The sequence below is a fragment of the Danio rerio genome, chromosome 15, assembly GCF_052040795.2.
Source record: "Danio rerio strain M-AB ecotype USA chromosome 15, GRCz13ab, whole genome shotgun sequence".
Classification (NCBI taxonomy): domain Eukaryota; kingdom Metazoa; phylum Chordata; class Actinopteri; order Cypriniformes; family Danionidae; genus Danio; species Danio rerio.
In genome coordinates this window covers 44,745,001-44,768,955 of record NC_141035.1, presented here as the reverse complement: position 1 = coordinate 44,768,955, position 23,955 = coordinate 44,745,001, and the positions used below count along the sequence as shown (strand labels likewise).

The 23,955-nt window shown below is 34.3% G+C and overlaps 1 protein-coding gene across 2 annotated transcripts in view; it reads left to right on the top strand.

The window, feature by feature from the left end:
* Window positions 1-23,955, top strand: part of epha4l (eph receptor A4, like) — an 87,900-nt gene that overhangs the window by 34,316 nt on the left and 29,629 nt on the right. For both annotated transcript variants that reach the window (XR_015509894.1, XM_087284613.1), the window contains exons 4-6: window positions 5,930-6,085; window positions 11,586-11,921; window positions 21,585-21,709. Coding sequence is in view for 1 of the 2 variants with exons in the window: in XM_087284613.1 (XP_087140739.1) it covers window positions 5,930-6,085; window positions 11,586-11,921; window positions 21,585-21,709 (617 nt within the window). In the remaining variant the exon portion in view is untranslated. The remainder of the gene's footprint in view (window positions 1-5,929; window positions 6,086-11,585; window positions 11,922-21,584; window positions 21,710-23,955) is intronic.

Genomic DNA, 23,955 nt, shown 5'->3' with positions numbered 1-23,955 from the left:
GGGATTTCAGCAGTGATCTGGCCACCCACTGATGTAACTCCTCCGTCTCTCAGCGTCTCGCTAATGGAAAGACGTTGATTTGAGGGTCAGAAATGTGAGTGAAAAACCTGCTCTTCGTCCTGTGGATATCAGGCAATGCTGGAATGTGTGCTGGAAACCAAAGACACTTTTCTTTGTCTCCTTATCTGAGAGGCTCTGGTCATAGAGTCAGTGTCTGGACGTCTGTGCAGGGTTTTGTCCCTGTCGAGTGAAGATTAAATTCAGTGGGAAGAGTGAATGAGAGAGGCTTTCTTTTTCCTCTTTTTCCGGCTATCTCCTGCACGCCTGGATCAATCTGAAGCCGAGATTAGAGTCTGATGCTGATAATCTTTCCGAGGGTCTGTTCGCATCTTTAGGATTAGCAGAGGAGCATCTGTAAGACCTGTGATTGTTAAAGTCTACTGTGTTGAGTTATAGAGGACTACTTTAGTGGATGGAGTCTTTTGTGAAGGACCGACAGGCCATTTTTACTGGGAAAATCAAAAGTATTTCACATATTTTAAGGTCCCATATAGTGTATTGATTCAGTAAGTTCATTGCTTCTCTGATATTTGCATAGTATGTATGTGGCTTTTAGGCTAGTTCAGAAATTCTTAAAAAAAACTACTTTATGTGCTTGTTTATTACACCACAAAATTCCCAGAATTAGACAATCAGAAGCTCGAACTTGACCATATTTGGAAGGGTCATGAATATTAATGAGCTCTACTCTGACCTTGGTAGCTTAGTGTCTGCTCTCTCTCTCTCTCTCTCTCTTTCTCAACCTATGCACACACAAACAACACTTGTATAGACCTTTGTTGTTTTTTTATATTAGGTTAATAATGGCCTCACAAAAACAAGTGCCAATCATTTGATACTAATAAAAACATCTTCTGGCTTATTTATAAGCATTTTAAATGAGTCATTTTGATAACTCATTATGTATGTGTGGACAACTGATGCCTCACAGCTAAACCTGCGCACACATACACAGACTCACACAGTGTAATCTTTTGTGAATTAAACAAAATGCAAAATAATCATACTTTAAAACAAATACAATATAATTCCACACAATATCTTCATGTTGTTCTAACACAAGTTAGCAAAGTAGATGGAACATTACATTATTAAGTTGTTCCCCCAAAACACTGTGTTAATAAATCTTTTCAACTGAAGGGAGGTTTATTTTATTTTGATGCATTAGATATTTCACTCACTCCATGAATACAGTACATCCGGAAAGTAATCATAGCGTTTCACTTTTTCCACATTTTTTAAATTTTACAGCCTTATTCCAAAACTAATTTATTTCCTCAAAATACTACACACAATACCCAATAATAACAATGTGATTTATTTATTTATTTTTTTGAAATTGTTGCAAATTTATTCAAAATAAAAGCCCTGAAAAACCACATGTACATATTTATTCACCGCCTTTGCTGTGAAGCTCTAAATTGAGCTCTGGTTCATTCTGTTTCCACTGATCATTCTTGAGATGTTTCAGCAGCTTAGTAGTTCATCTGTGGTAAATTCAGTTGATTGGACTTGATTTGAAAAGGCATACACCTGTCTATATAAGGTCCCAGGGTTGACCTTAGCATAAAGACAGGATCGTCTCGAGGCACAAGGCTGAGGAAGGTTACAGGAAAAAATTCTGCTGCTCTGAAAGTTTCAATGAGCACAGAGGCCTCTATCAACCATAAGTGGAAGATGTTTGGAACCACCAGAACTCTTCCAGGAGCTGGCCGGCAATCTAAGCCAAGTGATCGGGGTGAAGGTCCTTAGTCAGGGAGGTGACCAATAACCTGATGGTCACTCTGTCTGAGCTCCAGTGTTTCTTCTGTGGAGAGAGGAGAACCTTACAGAAGGACAACCATTGTGGCATCATATTCAAAGACTTTAGGCTGTAGTTGCTGCCAAAGGTGCTTTAACAAAGTATTAAGCAAAGGCTGTGAATACTGATGTACATGTGGTTTTTTTATTTTAATAAATTTGCAACAAAAAATCTTTCTTTACATTGCCATTATGGGGTATTGTGTGTAGAATTTTGAAGCAATAAATTAATTTAATCCATTTTGGATATGGATATTTTTTGGATATTTTTTTTTAAAATGTGGAAAAAGTGAAGCGCTATACTTTCCTGATGCACTGTACATTAAAAGTAATATTGTAATTATACTTAATAAAAGGGACAGGTATTTAGAGTTGTATTCTAAAGCTTTAATGTATATGACAGATTAGAGCTGAATGATATGACACCATGCATAAACATCCATTAAACACTTATATTAAACAGTTTACATGTGTTTGTTGCCTTATTACGAACACACAGAGCAAAATACTAAATTACAAAAACTAGGCATGGAAAGATACCTAGTTTCAAGCATTTAAAAAATATAAAATAAAAATAAAAAATGTAATATAAAAATGACCCTCCACATCAAAAGCCACTGGTCAGAGCACCATTTAGCAAACATCTGAAAAACAAATAGCTTATTCCCTTACATCTAAGCATGCTATAGAGCTGAACAGTGAAGTGGCTTACTGTATATCCAAAGAAAAGAAAGATAAATATGCCGTTTCATTTATTTATTCATTTCCTTTTCGGCCCAGTCTCTTTACTAATCTGGGGTCGCCACAGCGGAATGAACCGCCAACTTATTCACCATATGTTTTTTTTTACGCAGCGGATGCCCTTCCAGCTGTAACCCATCTCCGGGAAACATCCATACACACTCATTCACACTGATACACTACAGACAATTTAGCCTACCCAATTCACCTGTACCGCATGTCTTTGGACTGTGGGGAAACCCACGCGAACGCAGGGAGAACATGCAAACTCATTATAGAAACACCAACTGACCCAGCCGAGGCTAGAACCAGCGACCTTCTTGCTGTAAGGCGACAGCACTACCTACTGCGCCACTGCGTTGCACACGCCGTTTTATATTGTAAATACAGCAGTAGTCAAAGGTTTATTTTAATTATATAGCTTGACATGTTTACTGTTCCAAAGTATTATAAAAGTGTCTTGAAATAAAATATATTGTGTTCAGTCCATTAAATAAGAACACATTTTAAAGCAGTAAGCATGAAGCTGTAATATTTATAGCCCACAATATGCTTTAATGACTGAAATAATTAAAAAGTTGGAAAAATAAAGTATTCATGGATGCTCTTGAATGGATATTTAAGGAATTAACTGGTCACACTTTACAATAAGGTTTTATTAGTTAACATATTTACTAACCTGAAATAATTCTGAACAATTGTTTTACAGCATTTATTAATCATAGTTCAATATTTACGAACGCGTTATTAAAAAACAAATTCATTCTGTTAACATTAATAATTGCACCATGCGTTAAAATGAACTATCAATGAACTACTGAATTTTCATTACCTAACATGAACAAATGCTGCAATAAATGTGTTGCTAATTATTTGTTCATGTTAGTAAGTGCAATAACTAACACTAATTAATACAACCTTATTCTAAAGTGCTGCCAATTAATTAATGAATTAATCTAAATTAATAAGTGTTGCCATAATACACTGTATTTATTGCATATACAAGCAGAACATATTGTAACAGTCAGCTCATCCGTCTAAACAGTGACCTCATGTTCTCATCCTTTATGTTCGGTCTCTGAAGTCTGATCGACGTTTATAGTAAAGTCTGAGGCGTCTTTCATCCTCCTAGTTTTCATCCATACGCACACAGACGTCTAAACAGAGCGAGAGAGCTCTCCACGCATGCCTGTGTTTGCACGTAAATGAGTGATAAGGAAGATGGAAAACAGAGATGTATTTCAGGAGTAGGAGGACACCGCACTCCAGATTATTTAAACATCGCGCATTCTTTATTTATGATGCCAAAACATGTTTTACTCAGATGTGCGAGGCGGATCCTTAAGACATATGGACGGGAGAATGAAAGGTGACTGTTGCATGCTGGGAAAACACCCAGAATGCCTTATTCATCATCTTCGAGTTTCGCCTCCCTTCCCTGGCTCAGCTCTCTCCATCATAAATGCATCAGTACATGGAAAACTGGAGGATTATCATATTCAATCATTGTCTGCTTGTGCACTTTATAATCATTTCGTAATGGAACCGTTTAATAATGTTTTATGATGGTTTGATTCATGCACATGGGGTTTCATAGGTATTTTGTTATCTGGGTAACATATTAAGTGCTTTACACAGAACTTTAAGGGATAGTTCACCCAAAAAAGATCATGTACTCATTATTTATTTGTACCTTTATGAGTTTCCTTCTACTTTTTAACACAAGGCATATCAAGACCAGTTACTGAATGAAGCTAAGCAGGGCTGAGCCTGGTCAGTACCTGGAAGAGAGACCACATGGGAGAACTTGGTTGCTGTTGGAATTGCGCTTTTACAATGTAAACTGTGTCAAAGCAGCTTCACATAGAAGATTCTAGTTAATCGAAACTGTGTCAGTCCAGTTTTCAGAGTTGAAGTTCAGTTCAGTGTGGGTTAATTTCACTGCTGAAAAGTCCAAACACTAAAGAGCAAATCCAACGATGCGCAGCTCCACAATTCCCGAACCATGCAAGCCAGTGGTGACAGCAGCGAGGAAAAAAACTTCACCAATTGGCGAAAGTGAAGAATTAAAAAACCTCAAGAGAAAGGCCAACCATAATACAAGGCCACCATAGTACAAAATTTAGCATTTTAAGCAACAGTATACCTACACATAGGCCTAATATTGTTGTTGTTTTACCATGTGTTTGAGAATTAACAATAAAAATAAGCTAATCATATTAACTTTTATTTTACATGTACAGAATCGTGAGAAAGAATCGTGATCTTGATTTTAAGCAAAGAAAAATGTAAAAATTTGATTAACATTTTTGCCAGAATCGTGCAGCCCTACCTCCCTGTATACTATTAAGGCACTGTCACTTTATAATAATTACCATGGTTACAAGCCTTTTGCACAATATACTGTTTTACATTATACTGTATTTTTTGCACAACTCTGGTTTGCACTCCTTGCCATGTGCCCTTAAGTGTACTTGTATTGTTTACAAGTTTTTGTTTTTACTTCTATTTCTAGATTACGTTATATGTGTAATTGTACTTATTGTAATTTCTTTTTAAAATTCTTCTTTTTGTATTAATATTATACGTTATATGTAACGCAATTTCATTTGTCTTTATGTCCTGTACATGTGGTTAAATTGAACGATTTTTTTCATGTCCACTCATATTTCAGTTTCTCATCAAATCTTTTAACCAATCAAATGCTCTCTAGTATCTAACATTTCCACTTCCTTCAAGACGCTTCTCACTTGCTTTTTTATTTTGATGCACTTGGTCTTAACCCCACTCTCACTGGCAGAGCTGTGATTAAAAAAACAAAGCTTTTGGCTGTTTTTGTAAAAGGGGAGGAGCTACTCTGTCCCACCCTCTTTAATTTTTTTCAGTTGAAATCGCATCAAACATTGAATAAAAATGCACATTTCAAAGCACTTCACAGGACCATTAAGAAGAAAGGTGCAAATCGATGTAATATTCAACCATAATCACAGTCAAATCATAAAATATAGCAGATTGCAATTTTTTTGCCAATATTTACTCACCTTTAAGCCTTTCCAAACCCGTTTAGGAAAATATTTTAAAGAATGCTGAAAACCTGTAAATACTGACTTCCAGAGTCGAAAAAACAAATACCATGGAAGTCAATGGTTACAGGTTTCAAGCATTCTTCAAAATATCTTTTTTGTGTGTGTGTGTTCAAGTCAAATGTAAATGGTTGCATCATTTTCATTTTTGGTTACTATCGCTTTAAAGTGACTTCTATTAAGTTCTACAGTGTTTATTAAAGCAATACAGATGTTAGTTTCACTGTGTCTTTTCTCTGCTGCAGTGTGTAAGGTGGGCTACTACAGGTCTCTTTCTTCAGACGTGGGCTGCCGTAAATGTCCGCTGCACAGTTACTCTGTGAAAGAAGGAGCCACTTCCTGTGATTGTGACAAAGGATATTACAGATCAGAGACGGATCCTGCTGCCATGCCTTGCACACGTGAGTTCAACACAAACATATGCGCCAGCTTGAAGTGTGTCCATGGTGCCAGTATAAGATTCTGATGGTATGATAGCCTTGGATGAAAAGAACACGGTTTCATTTGTATCACAGTATTCTAATTACTGCTCGAAAATATGTCAAACTTTTTTTAAATGTCAAAAAAATGTTTTCATTAGTTTCAAAAGCTCAGTTGAAGGCAGAAATATAAGCCCCCCCCCTAAATTCTTTTTTTTTTTTTTTTATATTTCCCAAATGATGTTGAACAGAGCAAGGAAGTTGTATTCAGATAGAATAAGAGCCAATATTATTTTTAAAACACCATTTTAAGGTCAAAATTATTAGCCCCTTTAAGCTAGATTTTTTTTTCTGATAGTCTACAGAACAAACCATTGTTAAACAATAACTTGCCTAATTACCCTAACCTGCCTAGTTAACCTATTTAACCAAATTAAGCCTTTAAATGTCACTTTAAGCTGTATAGAAGTGTCTTGGAAAATATCTAGTCCAATATTATTTACTGTCATCATGGCAAAGATAAACTAAATCAGTTATTAGAAATTAGTTATTAAAACTTTTATGTTTAGAAATGTGTTGAAAAAATCTGCTCTCCGTTAAATAGGAATTAGGGAAAAAAAATAAACTGGGCTAATAATTCAGGGAAGGCTAATAATTCTGACTTCAACAATATTTATTTTCTTTTGGACATAAAGTAAAGCCCCTGCTCTGTTCAGCTCTATTGCATGTTCGGATGTTGCTTAATAAATGATTTGTTTTTCATACTGTTGCCCTAAAAAAATAAACAAAATAGTCATGATAAAGTAGGAAATAGAACATTTAAGTGGTTTTAAAATCTTGACTTTTTTTAAACGATGATAAACCTGGAAGGTCCAGAGTGGCAGGTCCAAAACTGTGGAACTCTGTTTAGAACTTTGCATCATCATGAATGTGACACTGTTTAAAGCAAAACTTAAAACCTGTTTATTTAGACTTGCTTTTGATATGCATTAGTGCAAAATGCTGTTTTATTGACACTTGTGTTCTTACCATCTTATGCGTTTCAATGTTTAATTTAGTTTTTAGTTCTGTAAAGCACTTTGGGCAGCCTCCTGGTTGTAATAAGGTGCTATTTGATTGATTGATTGATTGATTGAACTAGTTATCGTCCTATGCCTAGTTGAAGTGTGTGCAGCATGTTTTTGGACCCTGCTATGATGATCATTTTACATGGATGTTTAAAAAAATTATTCCATTATATTCCTTAATTTAGGGTGTACTTACACTATGTGCAGTTGCTTTAAACCTTGTCGAAGCATGCTTGTTCGCTCTCCCCTCTCACTCATGGCCTGCACACACATTGCATCCGAGCCGAAGCATGCTTAGGTCATCGATGATGCGCTGTTCAAATAAAGAAGCTTACTCGCACTACAAGCGTACTGCGCCAAGTACATTCTCTGTTGAAGGTTTTCCCTTACACAGGCTGCGTCCAAAACCGCCCTCTACTCAGTAGGTTCTGCATTTAAATTTAAATGTACTACTCGGCCGTTTAAAAAATACGTTCTATACAGTATGAATGTGAAAAGTATGAATGGAATTCGGGCGTACTACATCCGCCATTTTGTCATGGTCACGTGACCTACCTGCGTCAGCTGCATCGCTTCACTTTCACTTTCATTCATGAATTGTCTCACGGGGCATCATGGGATAGCGCAGCGTGCATGGCATGCGCACTCCAGAATCTCGCCGGAAGTAATAAAACATCCGGGTACTTCTCGCATACTGATTTTCAAATTCTATGAATTCGGACATACCACTCGGCCCGCATAATGATTTTAGCGTACTGTATAGTATGAAAGTATGCAGTTTCGGACACAGCCACAGTCAGTCCATACATCCCACTTCCAGTTAGTTTATTGTGTAGTTTACTGAATTTTGTTTGTCCTATAATAGCTTTCTACTATAGCTTTACTTTGTTTGTGTTGAGCAAAATTAAGGTTTGGAACCTCTTGAGGCTTAATAAATAGTGAGCAAATTTATTTACAAACTGTCCATTTAACAGAAAAAAATCAAAAACATTTAATTGTACAAGAAAAAAATTATTATTTGAAAGCAAAACTCCTAATGATATGCCATGCATGAGCATGTAATTATTTCTGTTTACGTCCTTGTATACGCAGCAGATGTTCCTCACATCAAATAAATGAATTTAAATGAGACAGTATCAGTCTCACTCTACCAGCTGTCTGTCTGTCCTCTTTCTCTCTCTCCCTCTCTCTCTTCCATACTAATGACCAACTCTATCTCTTCACAGAACAGACGCTGTTTGTCTTCTCCTTCTGTTCTAGTTTTTTTTCTCTCCATTCTTCTATCTATTTCCTTCTATTCAATGAGGATGGAAAGTTTTAGAGTACGTAATACTACTAGCATAAGTACACAAACCTAGAAGAAAGAAAAGACAATGTGATCATATATAGTGCTCAGCATACATGAGTACACCCCTCACAAGTCCCTCTTTTGAATTAATATTTGTCTACAGGACGCTTTACTATATTACTATATTTACTATATTATATATTGGTGCATATACAGTGAAGTCAAAAATATTAGCCCCCCTTTTAATTTTTATCTTTTCATATTTCCCAAATTATGTTTAAGAAGGCAAGGAAATGTTCACAACATGTCTGATAATATTTTTTCTTCTGTAGAAAGTCTTATTTGTTTTATTTTGGCTAGAATAAAAGCAGTTTTTTTTATTTAAGATTATTAGCCCTTTTAAGTTATATTTTTTTCAATAGTCTACAGAACAAACCATCGTTATACAATAACTTGCCTAATTACCCTAACCTGCCTAGTTAACCTAATTAACCTAGTTAAGCCTTTAAATGTCACTTTAAGCTGTATAGAAGTGTCTTGAAAAATTTCTAGTCAAATATTATGTACTGTCATCATGGCAAAGATAAAAGAAATCAGTTATTAGAGATGAGTTAATAAAACTATTATGTTTAGAAATCTGCTTTCCGTTAAACAGAGATTGGGGGGGTGGGGGGCTAATAATTTTGACTTCAACTGTACGTTAGATTAATCTGTACTGAAGCCAAATCTGGAGCTTATCTAACAAAACAGCTTATGAAAACAGTCCCAAATTTATTTGTAGCCCAAATGTATATGTTAGTGACAAATATAAAATAAATTTTTTTAAAAGAGGATGAATCAATAGAAACAAATTATGTATATTTTTAAAAGTTTTGTAGTTTGTAATTTTTTAAATATTTCATTATCTTTCTATTTCTAAAGATCTTTGTTGAATAATATATTATTTCAATAAAGATATCTGTTTAATAAGTTTGTTTTGTTCAACTGCACAAATATATAACCTCTATTAACTGAGAAATGAATACTTTTTTAAAAATGTAACTCCATGTACAGTATGCTGAGCACTGTATCAAGGCTGCATTTATTGGGTCAAAAATAACTTAAACTATTATCAAAATAACTAATTGTTAAACTAATTTTATCTGAATTAGTCATGTATTCTGCGTCAAATGATTCTTTAGAAACTCTTAATTTGCAGATTATTTGCAGATTAGCTACTCAAGAAACAAAAAAAAGAAATTGTCAATTTGTGTGACAGTAGTAATATTAAGTTGTAACTTTTATTTTTAAAGTCGAGGTCAACCAAAGATGAGAATTTACTATATAATTGCTGTCCACTATGGGGTTTCAAATCCATAGTGGGTTTAAAAAAAATACAATCGAAGTTAATGGCTACTAGTTTGCAACATTCTTCAAAATGTCTTCTTTTGTTTTCAACTGAACTCAAACTCTTTACTATCCCAATATATATATATATATATATATATATATATATATATATATATATATATATATATATATATATATATATATATACACACACACTATTTACAAATTATTTACAAAACAGGCAACCATATTTAAAGGACAATCCAAAATCAATGTCAACAAGCATCAAAGGTCAAACAAGCCAGTGGAACAAAGTATCATAAACAAAACAAACACTAATACAAAAAGTACTCACAAATCCCAAAAACTAGCGATGGCTGACGTGAAACTGACGTTTCGACAGTGTTGAGATCCCGAAGCGCAAGTTTCTAAACACTGCACCGAAGAATGATCCGAAACACATAGGTTGGTGACTAAAGTCTTTCGAAACACTTGGTCACGTGACTAAAGCGATTCAAAGCATCGATCAGTTCAAAAGCGTTTTGAGACCTAGAGAATCTGCATTTGACTGACAGGGTCTGAAAACAATCGTCTCATATGCCCTAGTGGACCGTGCGAGTGCACGTTGTTACTGTGGTTTAAATGACTTTTGGGTTCAAGTCCTAACTTTTACAAATACTCCACAATCTTGATTTTATGTTTTTTAATGATGTTACTGTTTTCTGGTGTAGTCTAGATAGGATACAGCTGCTGATACGCCATCAATTTAGCATATTTTTGGTAAAAAAAAAAATTTTTAATATGATTTACAGTACAGTACAGTGATGGGTTTAGGTTTTGGGTAGACATTAATAAAATACAATGGGAAATTTAATGAATAATATAAATAATTATTGTTAACTTTTGCCCTAGTAATAACCCTGTTTTACAACCAAAACAAGACATATTTATTCACAAAGTGTTTATTCCGATGTCAGACCAATGTTGAAACAAAAGGATACAAGAACTAAGCATTTCAAACTGATGTTAAAACATTTCAAAATAACTGTATCAGCCCGGATTCGAACCCACTATCCCCACATGGTAGTCAAGAACCCTAACCGCTCCACTAAATCACTTAAAGGTGCAATGCTATAAAGTGGGGTTTAATTGCTCAATTTGCTCAACTGTTCTTTGCTGAAGCTATTCCAGAGGAATACATTAAAAAATGACCTCTAGGTGTCACCATAGAGTGGGGTTTTGAAACGTTTTAAAGCTTCGACACATTTGCTTCGACTGCTTCAGTGTTTCATGAAGCCTCGCTTTGCTCACCACTATCAAAAACTCTGCACTATACCACATGCAAAAGTTTCAACAAACACAAAGCAAGTGACCAAAAACAAGATGGCTGCCAATGAAGTAATGTCATGGCTTTTTAAAACACTGTAGGCCAATCAGGAACAATCAAAGTTGGAAGTGGCCAATTAGATGTCTTCTAAACAAAACAGAAAAAAACAGATGAGACAAGACAAACATTGTAACACAAGTTTGTTTAATATTAATTTACCTCACTGGCAGATAATTTTGCTCAAGGAAAAAACTTTTAATTTTCATCTGAATTTTAATACAAAACAATATTTTTTTCTTGATCTAGAATTTTTTTTTTAATTTCGATCGTTCAATTTCTGTACCTGAATAATGTTAGACTCCCCAGAAAACCATCCAATAGCTATTCAAATAAATGAATAAATTGCCTTATGAACATGATTTTTGCTTATAAAAGAAGTTTTTGTTCCGTCTCTCTTTGTGTTGATCACAGGTCCTCCGTCTGCTCCACACAATCTGATCTCCAATGTGAACGAGACGTCGGTGTTATTGGATTGGAGTCCTCCTCTGTCCTCCGGAGGTCGTCAGGATCTCACCTATAATGTGGTGTGTAAGCAATGTGTGCGGGACACGCAGAGATGCTCGCCGTGCGGAGACGGCGTGCGATACTCTCCGCAGCGGCTCAGTCTGCGCTCCACGCGGGTGTCCGTTCACCAGCTGCAGGCCCACACCAACTACACCTTCCAGATCTGGGCCGTCAACGGGGTGTCCAAACACAACCCCAGCCCGGAGCAGGCCGTGTCTGTCACTCTCACCACCAACCAGGCCGGTGAGTGTCTTTTTGTGTTTTGTGTTTTTTTTTTTTTGTCTTGTTTTGTTTCTTGGTTTGTTTTGGTGTTTTGTTTTGGTTTGTTTTGATGTTTTTTTTGTTTTTTTTTGTTTTGTCTTGTCTTGTTTTGCTTCGGTTTATTTTGTTTCGTTTTTGTTTTAGTTTTTTGTTTTGTTTTGTTTGTTTTAGTGTTTTGTCTTGTTTTGCTTCAGTTTGTTTCGTTTTATGTTTTTGTTTAGTTTTATGTTTTTGTTTGTCTTTTTGTTTTTTAATTTATTTTATGTTTGTTTTTGTTGTGTTGTTTTATTTTCATGTTATTTTTGTTTTAGTTTAGTTTAGTTTTTTGTTTTGTTTTGTTTTGTCTTGTCTTGTTTTTTTTGTTTTGTTTTGTTTTAGGGTTGTGTTTTGGTTTGTTTTGGTGTTTTGTTTTGGTTTGTTTTTTGTCTTGTTTTGCTTTGGTTTATTTTGTTTTGTGTTTTTTATGTTTTTGTTTTGTTTTTTAAATTTATTTTATGTTTGTTTTTTTGTGTTGTATTTTGTTTTATTTTCATGTTATTTTTGTTTTGTTTTGTCTGTTTTTATGTTATTTTGCTTTAGTTTTGTTTTCTGTTTTGTTTTTATTTTTTGCCTTAGTTTTTGTTTTATTTTCATTTTTTATGTAGTTTTGTTTTAGTTTTGTTTTAGTTTTGTGTGCAAAAAATCCCTTTACTACATCCAATCAGTTTGCAGTAGAAAAAACAAGCCACGGCCAGTGTTTTCTCATTTCATTTTTTTTGTTTCTCTGCATCACAATACAAAAAAATAAATAAATAGGTGGCAACTTCCAGTTCATGCATACTTTAAGCTAGTATGCATGTAGTTGTAGTTTTGTCTTGTCTTGTCTTGTTTTGTCTCGTTTTGTTTTGCTTTGTTTTATTTTGTTTAGTTTTATTTTGGTTTATTTTTGTGTTTAGTTTTTGTTTTGTTTTGTCTTTGTTTTTAAATTTATTTTATGTCTGTTCTTGTTTTGTGTTTTGTTTTGTGCAAAACAAAAAGCTGTTTTTACTACATCCAATCAGCTTGCAGTAAAAAATCAAGCCACGACTACTGTTTTCTCATTTAATTTTTTGTTTCTCTGCATCACAATACGGAAAAATGGTTGCAACTTCTGGTTCAAACATACTTTAAGCTTTTTGTCTTTTTTAAATACAAAAGCAGTACAAAGGAAATCAATTGCTATAAACATAGCACTAATAAATCAGAAAATACAAATAAATAAAGTCAATAAATAAAAAATGGGGGATATTTACCAAAGCAATTATTTTTGTTATAATTTTTTAGAGTATGTCAGTTGTTCAAGTTGTCAAACAGTTTGAAATTGGTGTTGAGATTTTAGTTCCAAAGAGAGTTTCAACTGGAGCTGAACAATTTGTCAATTCAACCTTCCTCACTTTGAAACATGGAGGATCGGAAGTTTTCCAGTTTAAAGGTATTATTTTCTGTACAAGAGTTAGGCCCCGGTTAGTGTTTAAACATGCTCAAGTTTCATCAAGCATTATGTTCGCTTGTGACACACACACACACACACACACTGTCAAGCAGAAATTTAGAGTAAATTTAATTAGGGGGTCAAGTATGCAGTGCTGAAACCTGATAATATAGTAATTGTTAGGATTTTCAGAGATCATTCTGCCTTGAAAGTGATCAAACAGACTAAATATGAAGTCATAGACACTTGAAATTGAGATGGGATTTTAGTTTTCACCTCATCTATAATGTCACAAAGGATTAGCCTGATGGTGTTGCTGAAGAGATCAAAAATAACTCCACAATGGTTCATCGCAGATTTTAGTGTCTCATATCAGAGGTATCACAAACTCGAGACAAAACAAATGTGCATCTGAATTTTTTAGGTATTTGGATTTTTGCTCAAATTGTTTATATAAATAGTCCTATAGGGTTTTCTCAACCGATCGGGACTATAACTATTCCCTCCAGGATTTCGCAGGACTTTTTTCAGATTTTTGCAGCCTATATTGACTGATTTTGCTGCAGCTGTTCTTAATATTTGCGACTTTATTTTGCAGTTATTTGCTGTAAAAAATATACCACAAACAAAAGTCTTTATTATATGTATATTTGCATTACTCAGACAGTGGGTTCTGTAACATAAAACAACACTTAATTTCAAAATTTCATATGGAACCAAATAACAAATAAACTCTTTAACATATTAATAATAAACCAAATAAAAATAATTGTCAATGTAAGGTGCCCACAAATTTCTTTTACAATATTTTTTTTTCATATCTTGTAGGTATTTGTCAACTTTTGAGCACGCCAACAATCCATTAACATAAAAATGCATTATACTGTATTAACAGCATGTCAACAATACATCACAAAAAAATGCAACCAAAGGCATTAAACTTAATGCTAAAACCCAATTAATTAATTAATTTATTTAGTTTTATTTATTATTTTTATTTATTTTTTATTTTCATTTTAGTTGTCCTTTATTTCTTTAGTTTTAATTTACAAAATTAATCCTCATTTCACTTAAGATTACAATAAGTTCACATGAACACCAATAATCAGATTTTAATGTGATTAAGACAATACTCTGATTAAGAGTCTTAACATGTAAGCATTGATTTTTGATTAATCCGGTTAAGGTCATAATCGAACTAAACAGAAATCAGATAAAGACATGTAGAGTATGCTGATTTAATCGTATTATTGAAGAGCAGTACAGACATGTAAACACCGCAATCAAACTATTACCGTCGTGTATAGGGTTTTCACCACATTTTGCGACAGGATAATCTGTACACACACGGTTGTTTGACTCTATTCTCTGCACCTACCATGTCAGGGAAGGACCACAGACACCTGCATCGTGAAATGCGGAGGGTTTTTCCCCACACGGTGTGCTGTAATTTGTGGGCATCGATGAATTGGCTCTTCAGTGTTTGAACTCTCAGTAATGATTAAATCACACTGAACTGAGCTAAACTAAACTGAACTGAACTTAAACACTAAAACCTGAACCACACTGTTCCAGTTACTGAACCACACTGTTCCAGTTACTATGACCATTTATGTGAAGCTGCTTTGACACAATCTACATTGTAAAAGCGCTATACAAATAAAGCTGAATTGAATTGAATTGAACTGTATCAAACTCTATTAAAACAACACCCTTCCAGCAGTTCATACTCGTATCCAATATCTTGTTTGTCATGGGGACATGCGTGAAATGTTACTGAATGAAAGTGAAAGTGCCAAACTGCATTTAAAGTCAGCAAATTAAAAATGAAAGACCAGAAGTTACATGAAACTTCGGAGGAAATGTGGATAGAGTGGTGACACAAAGCGGTTAACCGATCTATGTGCTACAACATGAGAATCGGGAACATGACAGGAACATTCAAAGAGCAACTCATGTAAACACCTCAATCATATTATCGTCATATTCAGATTAAGGCAAATAATTTGATTTCTGATGTCCATGTAAACATTGTCACTGATAATTAAGCTTGTTAATAAGTTTTAAGTGATTTATAAAGGAATTATAATGCTTTGTTTCATTGTTTCATCTTCATTTACAAGTTGCAGGGTATTTACAGCTACTGTATATTTCTGTTCGTTCACATCCCGTCCCTTTGTGCCCCCTGGCAGCATTGTCACAAACTTTTGTTACAGTCCTGTGGCTGCGGCACACACGGCGGTAGTGATCGTTATAAACTGGCAGCCACTGTACATTGGAAAAAGCATAATTATTCAAAACCTTTGCACAGTATCATACAAGAATTTCTCACTTAATCCTCAGTTAAAGCATGCCATGAGGTTACATTTCACTCACCTAAACACCTACAGAGAACTTCTGTGTGACCTTTCTGCTCCATTACACACACACACACACACACATGTAGCGCGTCAAATACACTCTATTTTAATTCCTGCCGGTGTGTGTGTCTGTGTGTATAATTGCGGACGTGTGATCTGCGGCCTGTGCTCTTGATGCCGTCTTGGGTTTCCGTCAGAATAGAGCGTTCGCTGGAGATCCGGAAATTTCCCTGACAGCTCAAGCCTGTAAATCAGCCTGCGGGACGGCAGTGTGGAGTTTAGGGTGTAGGGCGTAGTGGGCAGGGTGGGGTTTTGTCATGCATTGACGTGCCTTTGGATGTAGAACAGAGGACTTGAATACTTGTGTCCTACTTAGACGTGTGCTGGGGGTGATTTGTGTGGGTCTGTGTGTATATTTAGAATAATTATCAAGATGCTACTGATATAATGGTTAGTACTCATGGATAAAACACAATATAAGCTGTCAGAGTAAATATGGTGAGCCAGATAAAGAGCTTTCAGAAGGGAACGGGAAATACTAGTGTATAAAACTGTGGTCAAGTTAATGTAACGCACTGCATTTAATAAACATGGGCATCAGCAGTATATTAAGAATCCAACATTTCTTGTATTTATTTTAAACTACTATTGAGATTTTTTTTTTTTTTTTTGCATTGAATCAATTAAAAAAATTCTAAAATATTATTATTTAATTGGTGAAATATGAATTTTAGCAATAAAGACATGGATAACTTGTCTGCTGTATTTTTTTTTATTCAACAGATTTGCTGTTATTGATTAAATGAATATTATAGTTGCTTTAACTGTAAAAACAATATGAAAAAATGCCTTTTTTTAAGTTGTCAAATTAATTTAACCAGTCATTTAAGCTTAATTGACATTGAATTAACTAAAAAGATCAAGTCAAATCTTGTATAACTTTAAGAACTTTTAAGAATTTTTTATTAAATTGATCAAGTTGAAACATGATTAAGTTACCATAAAAACCTGTTGTCATGACTTATTAGTTATACAATTTTACTGTGTGTGTGTGTATATATTTGTTTGGAATGCATTTTCGAAATTACATTACATTAATTATTACATTAATATAGTATTAAATATATTATTAATATATTATTAAAATTTTAAAAATTATTTAATATATAAACATAGTAAAAGAAAACCTTTGGTCTTTGGATTCGAAGAGTTTTAATTACTTTTTATAATTTTCATTCATTCATTTATTGATTTTCCTTCGGCTTAGTCCCTTTATTTATTAGGGGTCGCCACAGTGGACAACTGATCCAGCATATGTTTTACACTGGGATACACACATACCCGCTCATTCTCACACATGCACTACGGCCATTTTAGTTTATTCAATTCACCTATAGAACATGAGTTTAGACTGTGGAGAAAACCGGAGCACCCGGAGGACACCCACGCCAACACGGGGAGAACATGCAACACAGAAATGCCAACTGGCTGAGCCGGGACTCAAACCAGCAACTTTCTTGCTTTGAGGCAACAGTGCTGACCACTGAGTGTGTCCCCCTATTTTTTTTTTATTATTATTTATTTTTATTTAATTTTATTATTTTAACACCAATTGGGTTTTAGAGCGAGATCTGTCCATTTAATAGATTTTGAATATTGTGTGTGTGTTTGTTTGAAATGTGCTTTTAAAATCAAAATTGCATTAATGTATTATTACAATTATAAATGTTTTATTTAATATGTTAAAAAATAAATGTAAACCTTTATTAAATTAAATTTATTAATTTGTATTTTATTTTATTTTATTTTGATTGCATAGGCAGATTTATCCATTTAATAGATTGTGAATATTGTGTGTGTGCGTGCGTGTGCATTTGTGTGTGTGTTAGTTTGGAATGCATTTTCAAAATTAATATATTATTACAATAACAAATATTTTGTTTTAATATATAAAAAAAGTAAAAGCAAACAATGTCATTTTAAACATTTAGTTATTTTATTTCATTAGATCTGTCCATTTAATAGATTTTGTAAAAATGGATTTATTTGTTTATTTATTATTTCATTTTATTTCTTTTTTTTATTGTATTTTATTTAAACATCTAATCGGATTATCCAATTTTTACTGTGCGTGCGTGCGTGTGTTTTTTGTTTGGAATGCATTTTCAAAATCAAAACGCCATTAATTTATTATTACAATGACAAGTGTTTTATTTAATATATAAAAAGAGAAGCGAAAGTAAACCTTTATTTTATTTAATATTTTTTATTTTATTTTAATACATCCAATAAGATTATACAATTTTTACTGTGCATGCTTGTGTGTGTGTGTGTGTGTGTGTGTGTGTGTGTGTGTGTGTGTGTGTGTGTGTGTGTGTGTGTGTGTGTGTGTGTGTGTGTGTGTGTGTGTTTGGAATACATTTGTTTTAAATGCATTTTCTAAATCAAAATTGCATTAATATATTATTGCAATTACACATTTTTCATTCAATATATTAAAAACGTAAAAGCAAACATTTTATTTTATTTTTTTATTTTAACACATCCAGTCAGATTATACAATTTTACTGCGTTTGTGTGTATTAGTTTAGAATGCATTTTTAAAACTGAAATTGCATTAGCATATTATTACAATATTATTACAATTTTATTATAATATTATTTACAATTACAAATATTTTATTTAATATATTAAAAACATAAATGTAAACCTTTATTTAATTTTACTTTTTTATGATTTGTTTTCATTTAATTTAATTTGTATTTATTTTATTTTAGTTTAACAAATTCGATTATACCATTTTTACTGTGTGTATTAGTTTAAAATGCACTTTCAAAATCAAAATTGCATTAATATATTATTACAATTACAAATATTGTATTCAATATGTTAAAAAACATTAGCAAACAATTTATTTTATTTTATTATTATTTATATTTTATTTATTTATTTTTTATTTAATTTTATTTTATTTTACAACACATCCAATTAGATTTAAAAGTGAGATCTGTCCATTATATTAGATTTTGCATATTCACACAAATCTGCATATTCATTGACATTAAAAAACCCTTGAAAACAATACTATTTGACAGTTCTCACAGAGCCATTTCACAGGAGCAGCACAAAAAGATATCCCACCATGCACTAAAGCCGTTACTAAATGAACCGCATAATGCGATGCCCCTCAATCAGTTTGGTGATAAATGAACGCAGATTCTCATCTTTCCTTTTATGTAATCTACGGCAGACACACACATACCCAAACCTCCATTACAGCCCATATCTGTCAGAGCAGACGGCGTGATGGATGTGTGTTAGAGATGAGTGTGTTAGCTGGGTGAAGGGGCCCGTGACCCCTGTGTTTTCGGCTGGAGGGGGTCGTCTCTCGGGCCCCTGGGGGACGCCCTAAATCACGTTTAGTCTGAGGGGTCTGGCAGAGGAAGACGGATCTGTGAGGGCCGCCGGTGAACTGCTGCTGTTAAAACTGGAGACGAGTTTTTAAGTCATACACACACACACACACACACACACACACACACACACACACACACACACACACATACAGTTAAATTTGAAATTATTCACCCTCTTGTATTCTTTGTTCTGCAACTCAGTACTGGGAAACACCCATACACTCATTCACACATGCATTATGGCCAATTTTGTTAGTTCAAATCACCTATAGCGCATGTGTCTGGACTGTGGGGGAAATGCCAACACGGGGAGAACATGCAAACACAACAGAAATGCCAACTGACCCAGCCGGGACTCGAACCAGTGACCTTCTTGCTGTAAAGCAACAATGCTGACCACTGAGCCACCGTGCTGCCCACATGCAATATAAAAGTAGTAATTATAGAACTTATTATTAGTAAAAGTGATATATTTTTATAACTTAATTGACTTATAAAGTGGATACCCTTCCAGCTGCAACCCAGTACTGGAAAGCATCCAAGCACACTCATTCACACTGACACACCACGGCCAATTTAGTTTATTCGATTGACAGCATGCTTATTCAATTAACCTATAGCGCATGTGTTTGGACAGTGGGGGTAACCGGAGCACCCGGACGAAACCCACGCCAACACAGGGAGAACATTACCATTAAAAAGATAAAGTCATATGTATATATGTTTCTTTATTTAACCAGATAAAAACCCCTTGAGATCAAGATCTCATTTACAAGAGTGACCTGGCCAAGAGGTCTGCAACACACAATTTATATAAAAAATAAAAATAAATAAAAAATAAAAATGTAATAATATTAGTAGTAAATATAAAATGGATATAATACAAAAATACAATTCAGTTTTCCAGCTTTCCCACATTTCAATATATTAAAAACTTATACATTGAGAAATGGACTGTTGTTGTTTGTTAAAAAGGATAGAGCGAAACGATGTCATTGGGATGAGCTCTGATATCTTTAGTTCAGACTGAAGAGTATTCCAGGATGAGGGGTCGGCATGACTAAAGGTTATTAAAATGTTAATGTAAGTTAACATTGTAAGTAAGTTAGGATTATCAAATTTGTTTCTGTTATGCTTAATAGCATGTGATTTAAGGACAACAGAGTGAATGTTTTAGAGTGGCCATCTCAAAGCCCTGAACTCAATCCTATAGAAAATTTGAGGGCAGAGTTGAAAAAGCTTGTGCGAGCAAGACAGCTAACAAATCTGACACAGTTACACTATATTCATTCAGGAGGAATGGGCCAAAATTCCTTCAAACTATTGTACTAAACTAAAAAAATTACCAAAGAAAAGTATGTAAACTTTTTTTTACTGTCTGGAAATCAATAAAAAAAAAATCTCTAAAAAAGAAAAAGATTTCTCTCATTATTCTGGCATTTAGCAAGTGTAAATCATTAAGTTAATCCTGACTGACCCAAAATAGTAAACATTTAATATGATTTACCATCAGACTTTTTTTTTTAAATGGTTATGTTCCTTTTTTTAGAGTGCATGTAAACTTCTGGTTTCTGTAAACTGTATTTATTTGTTCATTCATTCATTGTTCTGTCATTTATTTTCACTGTAAAATTGTTACTTGTGTTTAAAAGCTGTTAAAACGTTTTTTCACTTATTAATTCCAAAGAGAAATGGACTATTGTTTGTTTTTTATTATCATTATTTTGTGCTGTATTAATTGGCTACTGACCAGCAATAAATAACACTTTAAAATATATGGAGTTTTCATGTGATTTTCTAAACTAGTAGTGTTTTAATATTAATGAAGGCATAATAATCGTGATAACCATGAAACTGTGATTATTCCTCAGACCAAAATCGTTATACCAAAATCTAAAATCATTGCATCCTTAGATGGAAACAACTTTAGCAAAAGACTGAATTCAAGGGAAATAACTGAACTTGGTTTTCACATCTAGAATTGTTCTGTTTAGTAGAAGAAACTAATACATGGAAATATTTTCCTCTCCCTTTTCATCCCTCAGATGTGTTTTCACTTTTCTTTTGCTGAATTTCCCCCTCCCCTTTTTGTGAGATGTGTCTTTGAGAAAGCAGAGAAGACGACAACACACATCTTTGTTGTGTCTGATTCTGTCTGTTTAACTTTCTCACCCTCAACAAAAACAGCTTCAGGGAGAAAAAAAAAACAAGCAAACAGACAATAGCGGTCTTAACTCCAAATCCACAGTCCTAGAAGGAGAAACGGCTCTCCGTGTCCTCTGGGTTTATCCTCTCTCTCTGTTTGTTTGTGATGTGATAAAAGAAAGACAGATGTGTCAGCAAATTCTGACTTAGGTACAGATTTAGTAAACACCAAGCTTTTATTTAATATGTGAACTGTTGCTTTTGTGTTTTCAGCTCCGTCTATGGTCATGTCTGTTCAGAGTAAGGACATCACGCGGCACACGCTCGCTCTGTTCTGGGACCAGCCCGAAAAACCCAACGGCGTCATTCTGGAGTATGAGGTCAAATACTACGAGAAGGTGAATGATGGGGGATTTTAACGGGACACTCTGAAGATGACAGGGTTATGATTTGGGGCACACGGTCACTTAAACAAGATCCTATTAAATTAAAAAGAAAGTTCTTTTAGATGGTTGTATCAGTATTGTTAGTTTTTAGGATATCTATTCTGGCTAGAGTGCTCTCCAAAACAGTGACACAATTCACATTTAGAAGATATAAAACTGATAAAAACATGTAAAGCTTACAGTTTGTCACTTCTGCCTAAAATGGATCAACAGTTTTATTCACGTCACCTCATACTTCCGTTTCTCATCAAATCTGACCAATCAAATGCTCTCTAGTACTTGATATGCCCCGCCCCCTTCAAGACGCTTCTCATTTGATGCACTTGAACTCAACCACTCTTACTGGCAGAGCAGTGATAAAGCAAAACGTTATAAAAAGGGGAGGAGCTAGACCTAGTCCCACTCTTGCTTCGTATTGTGTCAAACATCTAATAAAAATACGCATTTCAACACACTTCACGGGACCTTTAATGGCCCATTTCCACTGAGAGGTACAGTACTGTACGGGTCGGTGCTGGTCACCTTTATCAAGCTTGCGTTTCCACTGCCAAAAGGGTACTCTTTTGGTTGGCATAGTATATGACAGAAAGTTTCAGGCGATGTCTTTTTTTATTCAAGGAAATGTCGTTTGGCCATACGGGTCGTTCACATATCATATGAGAAGCACTGTTCACAAAACAGATGCTTCATACACATAAATACTTGTGTATAAATGTTCATTACTAACCTTTTAATGAACATGATATGATTATAACTGCAAATCAAAGATAGCCTACTGTAATGTCTGCAATTACATGAAATAAATAAAAAAATGCAATATGTATAAACAAACACAGACCCTTACATTCTCTGATATGTTACCAATTACAAAAAAAACCATACACAGCCTACATTTAGTTTTTATTTGGATTCAAAAACAACACAAAAAATAGCCCACAAACCTCTCATATGTGTCTTTAATCTTCACCTGCACATGTAACCTCTGTTAAAGTAATTCCCTCATTCTGAATTCATAAAAGTCTAAATACGATGACTGTAAAATGTAAAATGATAATAGTAAAACGTCAGTTGTTTATGTTTTAGGTTGCAGAAAGATTCATTTGCTGCTGTTTTATTTTTCGGCTTTTCCTTTGTATTGTTGCGTTTTACTCTCGCGTTTGATTCTGAAAGGATTGGATATTGGAAGCACATCAATAATTACATGCACCTTATAAGCTCAAGAAGTTCGTTATTTCAAATATAGACATTATTTTAAATTCTCTCTGGAGAACATGAAACCGCTCGCACTTTTAGACCAGGCTCGTGAAACAACAACAGGACTCAGCAGATTTTGTTCTTCTTGGCTTTGTGGAAGACGACAAGGTTTGCTCCGGTCAACCATAGCTCATTATTATATGTAGATATTCATTCATTCATTCATTCATTTTCTTGTCGGCTTAGTCCCTTTATTAATCCGGGGTCGCCACAGCGGAATGAACCGCCAACTTATTCAGCAAGTTTTTACGCAGTGGATGCCCTTCCAGCCGCAACCCATCTCTGGGAAACATCCATACACACATTCACACACACACACTCATACACTACGGACAATTTAGCCTACCCAATTCACCTGTACCGCATGTCATTGGACTGTGGGGAAACCGGACCACCCGGAGGAAACCCACGCGAAGACACGGAGAACATGCAAACTCCACACAGAAACGCCAACTGAGCCGAGGTTCGAACCAGCGACCCACCGACCTTCTTGCTAGCACTACCTACTTCGCCACTGCCTCGCCATATGTAGATATTATAACAGTGTAATGTCTCGGCTGTGTTTTTAAAAGTAGCCCTTCCGTGTTTTGGTGCATGTTCTAGTTAGTATCAGGTAATAACACTGAGATAATTTTGTTAACATAAATACATGATGTACACTGTTGGGTGTTATGTTTTTATAAAAACTTCTATAAATAAAGTAAACAAAAAAATAAATAAATAAGTGGTACTTCCATTGTCTTCGTTCTCCTGCATCTGCAAGTGACGTATCTCTGTAAACCAATAGTGTTCAGCTGCGCGTCTTGCTCCGCCTTTTGGTACCCTTTTGTTGTATATTTTTTAAATGCAGTTTAAAAGTAAAATATTAAAATAAAAATGTAAATATTAGAATAGAAATAAAAGATAAAATTCTCCTGCATAAATATTCACTTCAGCAGCACTTA